The sequence below is a fragment of the Serinus canaria genome, chromosome 2, assembly GCF_022539315.1.
Source record: "Serinus canaria isolate serCan28SL12 chromosome 2, serCan2020, whole genome shotgun sequence".
Taxonomy (NCBI): Eukaryota; Metazoa; Chordata; class Aves; order Passeriformes; family Fringillidae; genus Serinus; species Serinus canaria.
The window spans coordinates 150,342,545-150,355,232 of record NC_066315.1 but is presented as its reverse complement, the minus strand read 5'-3'; the positions used below and the strand labels follow the sequence as shown (position 1 = coordinate 150,355,232).

The window sequence follows — 12,688 nt, the reverse complement described above, 5'->3', positions numbered from 1 at the left end:
CGGGGGGAGAGAGTGAAGGAGCTGGAGATGCGACCCAAGATTGATCACGCCATTTGCAGGATCTCCCAAGCACAAAACTGGAAAAATATCTTTTCCTTTGCCAGGGTTGAGTGGAGTGACACCCCCATTTGGTACAGGTTTTCCCTCCCAGGGTTTTTTTTTTGGGATGTAGTGTTCACCCCATGGCTGTGCCATCCTTCCTCCATCTCCTTCCATCCAAGGGGAAAAATGGAACCAGTTTAGCCCTCTCACAAACCATTTTGGGTTTATTTTCTCATTCCTGCCTTGATTTTCTTGAGGAATCTGTTGGAAATCAAGCATGGATGCTCTGGAATTATCTTGGCCCCGTGCGCTCTGTACCAAAGTCAGGAAGTTAATTATGGTCAATTTAAAAAACACCTTTTTTCTTTTTCTCCCCAAAAAGTAAATCCATATTTCTGCTTCTGTAATCACTCCTACTTTGAGCTGCCTCATGGATATCAGCTAAGGAAGTTTTCCCTGGCTCATCCAAAGGGAATTGAGCTCTTCCCACCATTCCTATTGAACTCACACCATAGGGCAGGAATGTGGAGTTGCTGATTTTGACCCCTTGAGGTGACAACCAGCAGCTCCGAGCCCTCATTCCAGCAACCAGGCTGGGATTTGCAGATCCCAGGCTGGAAAAACCACCTGGCTGGATGCCAAAGGGAAAAATTAGGAAGGTGGGGACGCAAGGGTGTTTTGCTCCATGTCACCGTTCCCAAATCCCAGCCGGATTCGGCTGCATTGCCGGTGAGGAATATCCAGATCCGCCGTGTCTGCCGTGCATCCCGCTGATGTATGGGAGTTATATTAAGGGTGGAAAGGTGCTAAATGAGCCCTCTTTATTTCCCATAAATTAACTCCAGAGCGATGAATCACTGCCAGCTCGGCTTCGACTCCCAGCAAGTTTGTTTATCCAAGTTGGAAAGTGAAGGAAAACTCTTGGAGAACTCCCCATTGTCGGGTCCTCACCTGTCCTGCCTCCCCTGCCCCAAAACCTTTCTCCTTTGGGCTCTCAAGGCTGCTCGAAGGTGTCCTTGGTCCCACCTCCAGGTTGGGTTCATAGTTGGGAGGTGCCATCCAGAATTTTGCAGGAACACAGGCCACAGAACATCTGGAGGGGGTTTGGGCTGGATTTCCTCCACCTTCTCCATGACCTTTTCCACCTCCATTAATCCCAAGTGAAGGGGAGCTTTTCCCACTAAACCTGTGGGTCCTTTTTTTCCCTAGGAAACCTCCACTTTTTTCCATCCTCATTCACCTTGGTGGCCAAGTGGCCACCACTTTTCTTCCCACCCATCACTCTGGTATGTAGAACCCCATAAACACCTCTCCAAACCATTTGGAGAGGGAATATAGGAGAACCTGCAGAAAAGTACTCCCAGCGTTGTGGTGGAAATGGAGAAGGATTTCAGTCTGTCCACCTTGGTCTGTGGGACGATGCTGGACTTGTCCTACAAGGAGGTCACCCAGAGGTGAAGTACCTCCCAGAGGCACTTCATGGTGTTAGGGCTCTACATGAGCATCCAGAACCCTCTTGAGGAAGCAACATGTTCCAGCAAGCAGAAGACATCACCTGGAGCATTCTAAATGGATGCTGGGAATGCTTGGGGGGATACTGCTGGTGCTCAGCTCTTTCCAGCCACATGCCAGCACCGAAACATGAAAACCTTCACCACTGGGAAGGTTTGGATCCTTTTAAATTCTCTTTTTCACCCATAACTTGGGAATTTTGCAGTTCATTCGCTGCTCTGTGGTGGGAAGCGACCTCTGAGTGCCACTTGTAGGGAGCTGAGGATGCTCAGGGATTTGGGGAATGAGCCACCTCCATCCTTGACATGGCCAAGGAGGATGTGAAGCAGAACTTAGGACACTCCTACACCTGCATTCCAAGGGATTCCCAAGGTGACCCAAGCCAACCTCAGTGACTTTCTCCTCTTTTCTTCCTTTCCTTCACAGGCAACACCAAAAGGAGGAGAATGTTCCCAAGGGCATCCCTGCAGGATTCTGAGAACTCCCTTTTGGGTGGCAGAGGTGAGTCCAGTGGGTGCTGCCAGGGTGGAGAACCACCCACATTCCTGATTTCCCAGTGCTTTAACCCCTCCCATGACCAGGCACGGAGAAGCCTGGGAATATCCCCAAGCTGTTCCTCCGCTTCCCACCATCACCATTCCTTTCCCTCCCTCCAGGGAAACGGCTGCAGATCAAGCCCCGGCTGTGAGTCCATCCCAATCCTGTGGCAGCTGACCAGCTCAGGAACTGGAGAGCCAGGGAACGACCTGGCACCTACCTCAGGATGCCATGTCCAGACATGGCACCCCCCTTCTCCTCTTGCTTTTCCGGGATGTCACTGGGACACGGAGCCGTGTGGCAGCGTGGGAATGCACCACTCGTTCCTTCAGGGGAGCAGCTTTGTTTGGAATCTTTGAATTGACCAATAAATGACCTTTTCAGCTGGTTTGTTGAAGGCAAGTCCTGCCATCTCCTTGGATGCTCGTGGGCCTGGGAAGATATTCCCATCCTCCCTGCCACAAGGTGATAGGGGGACTGAGGTGGTTTAATGCCATCAGGTGACATTCCCACATCCAGGTCGGGATGTGTTAGGGACAAGTCACTGTGCTGGGTTGTAATGGGTGTAAAGCCCCCACAGTCCTGATCCCACCATTCCAAGAGCCCATCCCGCTCCATTCCCTTGCTTTTGGGAGATTTCCTGGAGCTGAGGGCATCCCTCATGGAAATGTGTTGGGAGTGGTGCTGAGATCATAATCTGCATTTCGGGGTCTCCCATGGCCCAGTTGCACCCAACCCGCCCCCCCTCTCCTCTCCCTATCCCAGCAGGGGTTTGGGCTCCATTGGGAAAGCCAAGCCAGCTCTCCAGGGTTTGGCGGTTTTGGGGGACTCTCCAAATCCAAGCAGGAACAGAGGGAAGGAACACTGGAACAATGGGGTTTTGCGTCCATAGGTAAAATTTCCAAAGGATTTTGGGGTGGCAGGTGCTGTTCCCCCACACAGATGGGATTTGTGGGATTTGCTCATCCACAGCCCCTCAGGCAAAATCCTGTGGGGAAAAGGAATCAGAGGGAATTGGGAAGGACTAGGGCTCCCTGAGGATGCAGTATCCAGGTGTGATCAGAGATGGGGTAGGAAATGGCAGTAGGTGGTGGCTTCACCCCCCAAACAGGTCCCCACAGGGGGGTTCCCTTCACCAAGTGACCCCCATGGAGGGGTTTTGTCACCATCCCAAATCCGCAGCATCCCCCAGGCACTGGAGGACCAGCAGATCCTCACTCTGGGATGTCACTTGTGCTCCAGGGTGTGTCCAACGAGTTGATTTTTAATAAAAACATCGTGGTTTTTGTTGATATGAAAATGTCTTTTGTTAACTCCTGTGTTTTGATATGTAAATAAAAGAGTTTCCTCCCCTGGGATGGAGAAGCCTCCCTGTGGCTTTCCTCTTTTTTCAGCAGTGCATGAACATCCCATCAAATATCCGTCCAAATCCAGTAGAGGAGTCCCTCTGATCCCAAAATCCTTGGGTTTTTTTAATCATTAAAACCTTTCACCCAGAAACAATGATTCTTCCCATGGTGGTATCCTAAAAAAGCTCAACTAAATTCCCTAAAAACCACCCCGGAGGAGACGGTGCTGTTGTGAATCCTCGGGGATGTCGAGTGGTGGCCGGGAGCTTTGGTTTTCCCTGGATCCCTAACGAGGATAATCCTTGTGCTGCAGTAGTTAAAGGAGGTGATGAGCAGCTCCGCTCGGAGCCGTGGCTCCGCCACCCACCGGCACCACTGCTCCCTTCCCGGGGAGGATTGGAATTTCCAGCCGGCTGTCATTAAAGCTCTGCTTGGGGGTGATTAATTTCCAAGCAGGGATAAACGCGGCCTCTGGAGAGGTGTCACTGAACTCCGGTGGGTTCCCCCTCTATCTCCAACATCCTCAATTCCTCAGCAATGGGTTCCAACGGGATAAATCCGTCCTCGCTGCGAAGCCGGGGGTGCGCACTTGGTCTCGGGGACCCGCCAAGGACATTCCCTGGGGGTGCCACGACTGGGAGCTTGGCACAGGGTGGGGTTTCTGGAGGGCTCCATAAACATTTCCCGGAAAAACCTTCCTGTGGCGGGTGCTGCTGGCACCGCTCTTGGTCCCCTGCCGGGGAAGCAGGTGCCGGGTGAACGTCACCCGCCGGGATCAGTTTTCTGCCTGTCATCGGGGTGGCTGTTCCCTGCCCTCCTCCTTCTCCACCTTCTCCTCCTCAGCCTCATCTTCATCCTCCTCCCAGCTTCTCCATGTGATTTCCCTGCTCCGCCCCAAAATTCCTGACCCTGCAGCAACACTGGGTTGTGGGGCAGGTGCTGGTGGAGCATCACTAAGATGGTCCCACCCTCTCTCCATGGGGTGCATTGTGGTGGACACCACCCTCCCACGGGGTGAGGTCACTGTCCCCAAGCCTACAACACCCCAAGTGGGAGCTGTGTGCCATCCAGGGAAACCGAGGCAGCCCCAGGTGGGCACCCAGCCCTGCTCCAAGGAGTGATGGGGCACACGAGATCTAAAAGTGAAAGGTGACGCCATCCTGCCACCATCCCGAGGCCACCAACCTGGTTATGTCACTTGACCGCCTGTGAGTAAACTTAGCTGACGGGCCCAGCGTGGCGGGGAGGGTTGGGGACATGCCATGGGCATTTCCTAAAAATACCCCGGGGGTGTCGCTGGGGAGCCACGGCCCCATTGGAGCCTGGCCCAGTCCTAATCCCTTGGTGGCTCCTGTCCCAGTGTGGGTGGCAGCTGCTGGTGGGGGCCAGGTGCCCCCAGGGTGGAGCAGCTCTGGGGAAGAACGTGGTGCCAGGGGAAAGGAGGTGGCACCCCATCTTTTCCCAGTGCAGGATCCCAGTATCCTGCTACACAGGTGGGATGGTGATGGATTTAGGGTGATACAATGAGGCAAAAAAGGTTAAAACCACCCCACTAGAAAAATTTTTTGTTGTCCACTTCTTTGCCCCCTCCCTCAAGTCATGCCCAAGTTTGGGGACTCCAAAGAGGGATATCTGTGTCCAATGTGGGATAACATTCAGGATCACCAGGGAACAGGGGTCACGTTTAGGGCTTTGCCTGCATTCATGACCCTTCCCAAGGGGAATAAATGCCCCCCCTGCCCTGACCCAACTAGCAGCAGAAAGATGGACTCTTCTCAGAGGCCAGATCCAGCATAAGCAATAATGTGGGATTTTAATTGCTGGAGTTGCAGCGGGATAAATGTTTTAATCCTCAAAAAACACCTTTTTTGCATTAATTTGATCCTATATCCAAAGGGTCAGTCAGCAGCCATGGAGAGCAGTGCCCCCTGTCCCCAAGTCCCCAAGCAGCCATTGGCTGGATGAGGGGAATGTCACTCCCCTCATCCCAAGGAGCTGCCTGTGGGATGCAGCCGGGTTGGGATGCAGTGGGACCCAGGATTCATCCTGTGGGTGACAGAGACAATCCTGGACCCCCAGGGGACCAGGACCTGGACTCCAGCCTCTGTGTGATGAACCTGCTCATCCCTTGGGATTAAGTGGGACCACTCCATGGCAACTGCCCTGTGCCTCAGTTTCCCGGTCCTGCTGCTCTCAGGGTGCAGCAGCCCTGAGGTGGCAGATGGAGCAGCACGGCCACATCCCAACCAGGGCCTCATCCAGGGATGGCATGAGCATCCCAAGAACCCCCTGACCTGCGGCCTCTGGGTGCCAGTGACACCTTTTCCAGGTGTTGGGCTGGCAGTCCTGGTCCTCCATCTGGTGACACTCCCGTTCATCTGTCAGGTGTGGATGTCACCTGTGCTAGGTGCGATGCCACCTCCGAAACCAGAGGCAGCACTGGAGTACAGAGGTGCATGTGGCTGCAGCCTGACCACCAATAGCTTATGGAAAATCCCGAAAAATCCCCAAAATTATATTTATTTGACTTTCTCCAAGGGTGGAAGTGCTCCAGGAAGGATTCTGGGCTGTTCCTGAGGTGGGGAAGGGGCAGTGGTCCCTCAGCAAGGTGGCACCAAACCCGATTTAGGCTCAGTAACCCCTTTTTGGATATTTCCCCTTTTTGGGGAGTAGGAAATCAGGATTTCTAGGATGTTTCTCCCCACTCCACGCTCAGTTCGGGGCAGAGGGTGAGAGATGAAGCCCCACGTTCGGATGCGGGGGCCGAGAGGGTGCAGAGGGTACCCGGAGCATTCCCCTCCTCCGGAGATTGACAGCTGCCCCGGGGGCGTTGCCATGGGGATATGAAAATCCAAGCGGGCTCTCGGGGTGCTGATAGGCTGGAAGCGCTTAGCCTTGCCTCAGTAGGCGTGGCCGTGCCTCGTTTTCCCCATATAAAAGGCGGCGAGTTCCATTGAGCTCCCGGCGGCGGCGGCGCCGGTCGCAGGCAGGGGCGGGCAGGGGAGCGGCCCCCGCCCCCAGGGCGCCGTGTCCCGGCGGGAGGAGGAGGAGGAGGAGGCAGGAGAAGGCTCGGAGCCCGGGGAGGTGGGGCCGGGGCAGGTGCCAGGGGAGGCAGGAAGGGGCGGGCAGGGCGCTGCCCGCTCCTCGCCATTGGGAACCGGCCGCAGGCAGCGGCGGAGCCCGCCCGGCCCGAGCGCAGAGCCGTGGCGGTCGGAGGAGGGTCCCGGAGCGCAGCAGCGGAGCCCGGCTGAGGAGCCGAGTCCCGACGGAGAGAGCCCGGCTGAACCGCAGCGCAAAGTCCCGTCGGAGGCGACTGAGCCCCGCAGCAGAGCCCCGGAGGAGGGTCCCGGAGCCCAGCTGAGCCCCGCAGCAGAGCCCCATCTCGGACGCCGCTGAACCTTCCCTCAAAGTCCCATCGGAGCGTCCCAGAGCCCGGCTGAGCCCCGCAGCGGATCCCGGGCGGAGCGTCCCGGACCCCCGCTGAACGCCGCCGCAGAGCTCTGTCAGAAGGTCCCGTAGCCCGGCTGAATCCCACCGCAAAGTCCCGTCGGGAGTTCCCGGAGATCGGCTGAGCCCCGCCGGAGCTTCCCCGAGCTCGGTAGCAGATCCCCGTCCGAGGGTCCCGGAGCCCCGCTGAACTCCACGGCAGAGCCCCATCGGAGGGTTCCGGAGCCCGATCTGGGCAGCCGCCTGCCGGAGCCCTTTCGAAGGAGGCTCCCGGAGCCCGCGGGACCCTCGGTGAGCGGCGGTGCCCGGGGGCTCCCCCCCCGGTCCCTCCATGGACTGAGATGGCCTCGGAGCTGGCCATGAGCGCGGAGCTGCCCACGAGCCCCCTCGCCATCGAGTACGTGAACGATTTCGACCTGATGAAGTTCGAGGTGAAGAAGGAGCCGGCGGAGGCGGAGCGGCTGTGCCACCGTCTGCCCGCCGGGTCCCTGTCGTCCACCCCGCTCAGCACGCCCTGCTCCTCCGTGCCTTCCTCGCCCAGCTTCTGCGCTCCCAGCCCCGGTGGGCAACCGGCCCCCGGCCCCCCGGCTACCACCGCGGCTTCCCTGGGCTCCAAACAGCAGCTGGAGGAGCTGTACTGGATGTCGGGTTACCAGCATCACCTCAACCCCGAAGCTCTCAACCTGACGCCGGAGGACGCGGTGGAGGCGTTGATCGGTGCCCCTCACCATCATCATCATCACCACCAAGGGTACGAGCCCTTCCGACCTCAGCCCTTCGGGGGTGAGGAGCTGCCGCCGGCCGCCCATCACCATCCCGGCCATCACCATCATCATCATCACCACCTACGCCTGGAGGACAGGTTCTCCGACGATCAGCTGGTGAGTATGTCCGTGCGGGAGCTGAACCGGCAGCTGCGGGGCTTCAGCAAGGAGGAGGTGATCCGCCTCAAGCAGAAGAGGAGGACCTTGAAGAACCGGGGCTACGCTCAATCCTGCCGCTACAAGCGGGTCCAGCAACGGCACATCTTGGAGAACGAGAAATGCCAACTGCAGAGCCAGGTGGAGCAGCTCAAGCAGGAGGTGACCCGCTTGGCCAAGGAAAGGGATCTGTACAAAGAAAAATATGAGAAGTTGGCCGGCCGGGGCTTCCCTCGGGAGCCCTCCCCATCCGCCGCCCCGAAAGCCACCGCTGACTTCTTCATGTGAGCCGGGCTGGTGGGATGGGGTGGGATCCCCTTTTTTTGTTTTTTTTCCTCATGCGGGGAGAGCAAACCCGCCGCTTGTATTTAAAAAGAAAAAAAAATAATGAAGTCCCCACTGAAATTTTGGGGAGGGGAATTGAACTCCCTCCCTCCCGCCACGCACCCACCCATCGGGACTCGGGGTGGGGGGTCCCGGGGTGGGGGAGTGGGGGGCAGCTCTGCATGCGGGACGTGTACGGCCACCCGCCCCCCTTCCCGGGAGCATCAGCGCCATCCAGGTGGCTTCTCCCCACCTTTTCCTGCGGGTTTTCCCCTCCATTGGGATTTTTATTCTTCGAGGGATCCCCACGGATCTGCCGGGGGGGGTCCCCGGCAGCGCTGCGCCCTGCCCGGTCCCTCCGCCCACCCCCCATTCCCGGCCGGCAAACCTGAGCCACATTTAACTTATTCACCCTTGTAAATATGTAGAAAATTAGTTCGTTTTTCGCCTTTTTTTTTCTTTCTTTTTTTTTTTTCCTTGAGCCTATATTTTGCTTGGTGATTTACGAGAAAAAGAAAACGAACAAAAAAATGAAAAACCAACAAAAAAACCCTAAAATCCTTTAGAAAAAGAGAAAAAAAATTACACGAGTCTTAAAAGTTTGTATGTAATAGCATGCAAATAATATCCGAGTTAATTTAACGATGTTGGGAAGAAGCCGAATGCACTATATACAGGAATCGATTGGGTGAAATAATACTGTTTTATAGAGATTTAAAATTATCTATGCTCTTAAAAATAGTGGGGAGGGGCGGGAGGGGAAGAGGTAACAATTTTAGGGTGACCTGAAAGGCAATATAGTAATATATGGACTGCAAACGGTTGGCTGCTATCTCACTATGCACCAGATTTATTTATTAACCCTCGGGAAACGGAAAATCTTATTTTAACCTCGATGTTTGGAGGAAAAGAGGAAAAAAAAAAAAACAGACGGCAAGAAAATGCACATTATTTGTTGTGGAAACGAGGAAAAAAAAGGATTAAGAATTCGTGCAATCGTTGGAGCGAAAGCGGGACCGATCCTGCACGGAGGACCGGGGCGGGTTTGTTTTTTTTTTTTTTTTTAAACGAGTTGCTTATTTAAAAAAGGAGAAAAAAAATTTAAAAAAACAAATTTTGGGGGGGAAACAAAAGGGTCCTGCGGACAAAGCGAGCTTGGGAGCCTGGTGCATTTTAGGGACTGATCGTGCGAAGCGTTTTTAACGACCTGTTGTTTCGATTTGTGACGGTTTTAATGATGTTGCATCAAGATAAAAACTTATATTCAACTAGAGCCTGGGTCGGGTTTTCTCTCAACTTTTGGGGGGGTCCCGCATCATCGGGGTTTTATTTGGGGGTTGTTTATTATCCCTTTGATTCCCAGTGCTGATGCAAAACCTTCCCTGAGCTCCCGCTGAGATAAGTCCGGTGCTGAGCCGTCACCTCTGCCTCACTGAACTCTGGCTTTTCACTTTTCCTGCCTTTTTTTTTTTGTTTTGTTTTGTTTTCAGCCGGGTTCTGGGTGTTTTTGGTTTTCTTTCCCGGCTGGAGGGTCCTGGAGACCTTCATCCCTGCAGGTGCTGGAAAGTCACCGGATCCAGTTTGGTTCCAGCTTGTCCGACACCGTCCCGATGAGCCGCTGGCTTGATTTTCAACGGTAATAAATTATTTTTCTTTCCTCTTTTGGGTTCTCCCTCTTGAATTTTTAATTGAAAAAGGACCCCTTAACAAACCAAGCCCACACCTTCCCTAATCCAGGCTTTTGGGCTGGTATTTTACTGAGATTTTGTGGGGTTTTGGGTCTGTTTTCAAGGATATTTCTCCCTTTGCCGCAAACCCCAAGTGCGGCTGCAGCTTTTCCCGGACTCGGCGGGACAAATTCCAACACAACCCTTGGTACAACATCTTTTTTGGGCATTTTATATGCTTTTTTAATATTTAGGTGTGGTTTTTGTCCTATATTTTTGCCCAGACTCAGCTGTGGCAGGTCCCCAAGCTGAGGTGTGTTCCCTCCTGCCGCTTCCATAAATCTCTGCTGTGCTCATGTAACCCCCTGGCTTTTCCTTGGATTTGTGGGGTGCCTGCAACTCCACAACCCTCTGGTCTTGCCTTTTCTGCACCCCAAACCTCACACCCCTTTTTCTTCATCTTTTTGTGGCTTTTTGGTTTCTTACAGTGTGGCCAGAGGATTTTTGAGCAGCCTGAGCTCGGCTCAATATCGGACTTGGATTTTGGGATGGGAGCTGGGATGCAAAGAAGGACATTTTTCCCAGGGCTGGACAAACAGGGGGGTTTGAAAAGTGGGGGGATTCACCTCTTATTCCTGTATTTATTTAGATCCAGGGAAACTTTGCAAACCTGGCTCTAAATAAAATGAACCCGTGCAGCTGCTCACAGGACATCGCATCCCCGAATTTTTTGGAGGTGAATCACAGCTTCCTGGTGGGTAATTCCCTAATTTCCCTCCCAATATTCCTTTCTCTTGGCATATATTTCTGGAGGGAGAGCTCATCCAGCTGCCTGGTCATGATCAAATAAGAATTTGGGGAGGAAAAGCTATTTGGGGCTGGTACTTTTCCCAAACACGCCTGGGGATCGCAGTCCCCGCTGTCTAAGTCCTCACTCCTGGATCTTTCTCTCCCGGATCCCCATTCCCTCTTGCCATATCCTGGGGGTCACTGCCCCTTTTCCCAGCTCCACTGGGGCTGGCTGGGGAAGCAGAGCTGACTTTGGGGTCTGTGTGGGGTTTTGTGGGAGCGCTGTCCCGTGGGGTGTCACGCCAGGACACAGCGCGGTGCCCGTGAGGTGACCGCGATCGTCTCCTGCTCCGGAATCCTTTCCCCACTTCCACGGCAGAGCGAAGGCAGCAATTTAGGATTCCCAGTTTTCCCCTTTGCCCTCTCCTTTTCGTTTTATTTTGGGGTGCAACAACCTGGGGGAAATCCCAGATTATTCTGGCAATCCAGATATTATCCCTTCCTCTTTATCTCAGAGGGATCCTCAATTCCGTGCAGCACTGTGATTTATTTTTTTAGTTCCCCACTGATTTTCCCTAAACCCTCCTTGAAATCCCCTAATAGCTGGAGCAGGACACAGGGTGTTGCTGCCACCCATTAATGTTGGTCTTCCACAATTTTTTGGGACATTTGAGGGTGGAATTGCACCCTTCTGCCCAGTCATCCTGAGTTTCTCCATGCTCCTGAAGCCCCTGACTTTCTGGGATTTGGTTTTGCTGAATAAATAATAAAAACTAAAGTAGTTTAAGCCTAAATTTGGCTGGTTTATGGCTTGTCTCCTTTTTGGGGCTGCCCCCCCCCTGCACTCCAGGCTCTGGGGGGTGGCTGGGTGGTCCCTGCTTGGGTTTCCAGCTTTTTTTGGGATGGCTGCAATATTTGCAGGATCGTGTGTGTGCATTCCAAGCGTGTTGGCACACATTTTGGGATGGGGATGTGGCGGGACAGGGTCGTGTGTCGCCCGTGTGCCGCAGGACTGCGGACATCCGCAGGTGCCACCACGTCTGCTGCAGGAGGACGTGTGGCGCTCGGGGCCACTCTGACCTGGTTTCAGAGCTTTTCCCTCATTTTCCCTGATCCCTGAGCAGGGCTGGAGCCTCCTTCTCCACCTTCCTGCTGCTTTTTGGGGGCTGCAGCGGGACCTCAGGACACCACGCTGTCCCTCCTGTGAGGATCTGCAGTCCCACCGCTCATCCTGGGCATCTCCTGCATCCTCAGCCTTTCCCAGGGGTGGAAACAGCAGCCCAACCCAAAAGGATGCTCCAAGGGCTGCCTGGCACTTGGGATGGGGACATGGGGACAAGCCCTGGGGGTCCTCTTCACGTCCCTCTCCTGCAGAGCTCCTTAGCCCCATTTCCAAGTTTTACTTGCCCGCTCAGTGGGCATCGCTGAGCTGGGAAACAGCTGGAATTCCTCCAGCTTCCCAGCCCATGGGTTTTCCACGGGGCAGAGGGGTGATTTTGGGGGATTCTCACTCCCAAACACAGCAGCACCTTATCCATGGATGCTCGGGATTGGGCACAGCCCCTGGCAAAGTCCTCTTTAAACAGTGCAGGGTGCTCCGTGCCACCTCCAAGCAGGAATTACCGGGATCGCTGGAATCAGGTGGAAACCACAAGAAGATGATCAATGCGGCATCTCCCTCACTCCTTCCTCCTCAGTTATTGATGCTCCCACCCCACAGGTTTGTCCCAAAACTGCTCTGGTGTTCACACAAATCCCGACATCTCCACAAATCCTGACATCTCCGTAAAGTGAAAACTCCAGTCCTGGAGTTCAGTCCTGGGATGGAAGCAGGTTGGGCTGCTGGGCATGGAGGAATTTGGGGTAATGTTCACTTCAAAAGCAGGAATTAATTTGAATCTCAGCCAAATTAATCCTGGACAAAAAAAAAAAAAAAAAAAAAAAAAACTTGGATTTGGCTCTGAGCTCAGGGCTGAGCCACTGTGAGCAGAGCCTGGGCTCGGTTTGGAGCTGGAATTTTTTGGGTCGAGTGGATCTTTATATTCTGGCTCAGCCAGAGTTTGATTTTTGCACATTCCTTCCTTTCCATGCTCTGTGTCTG

At 54.2% G+C, this 12,688-nt stretch overlaps 2 protein-coding genes across 2 annotated transcripts in view; both read left to right on the top strand.

Moving 5' to 3' along the window:
• The window catches only part of ZC3H3 (zinc finger CCCH-type containing 3), a 126,931-nt gene extending 123,484 nt beyond the window's left edge, over positions 1 to 3,447 (top strand). Inside the window, 2 exon segments of the mRNA XM_050970597.1 lie at positions 1,981 to 2,055; positions 2,211 to 3,447. Coding sequence (XP_050826554.1) covers positions 1,981 to 2,055; positions 2,211 to 2,242 — 107 coding nt within the window. The 3' untranslated portion in view covers positions 2,243 to 3,447.
• A 3,778-nt stretch (positions 3,448 to 7,225) lies between these two features.
• MAFA (MAF bZIP transcription factor A) lies at positions 7,226 to 9,399 on the top strand. Its single transcript, XM_030229862.2, has one exon. The coding sequence runs from the start codon at positions 7,229 to 7,231 to the stop codon at positions 8,093 to 8,095; it is 867 nt and encodes a 288-aa protein (XP_030085722.1). The 5' UTR covers positions 7,226 to 7,228; the 3' UTR covers positions 8,096 to 9,399.
• Positions 9,400 to 12,688: the final 3,289 nt, after the last annotated feature.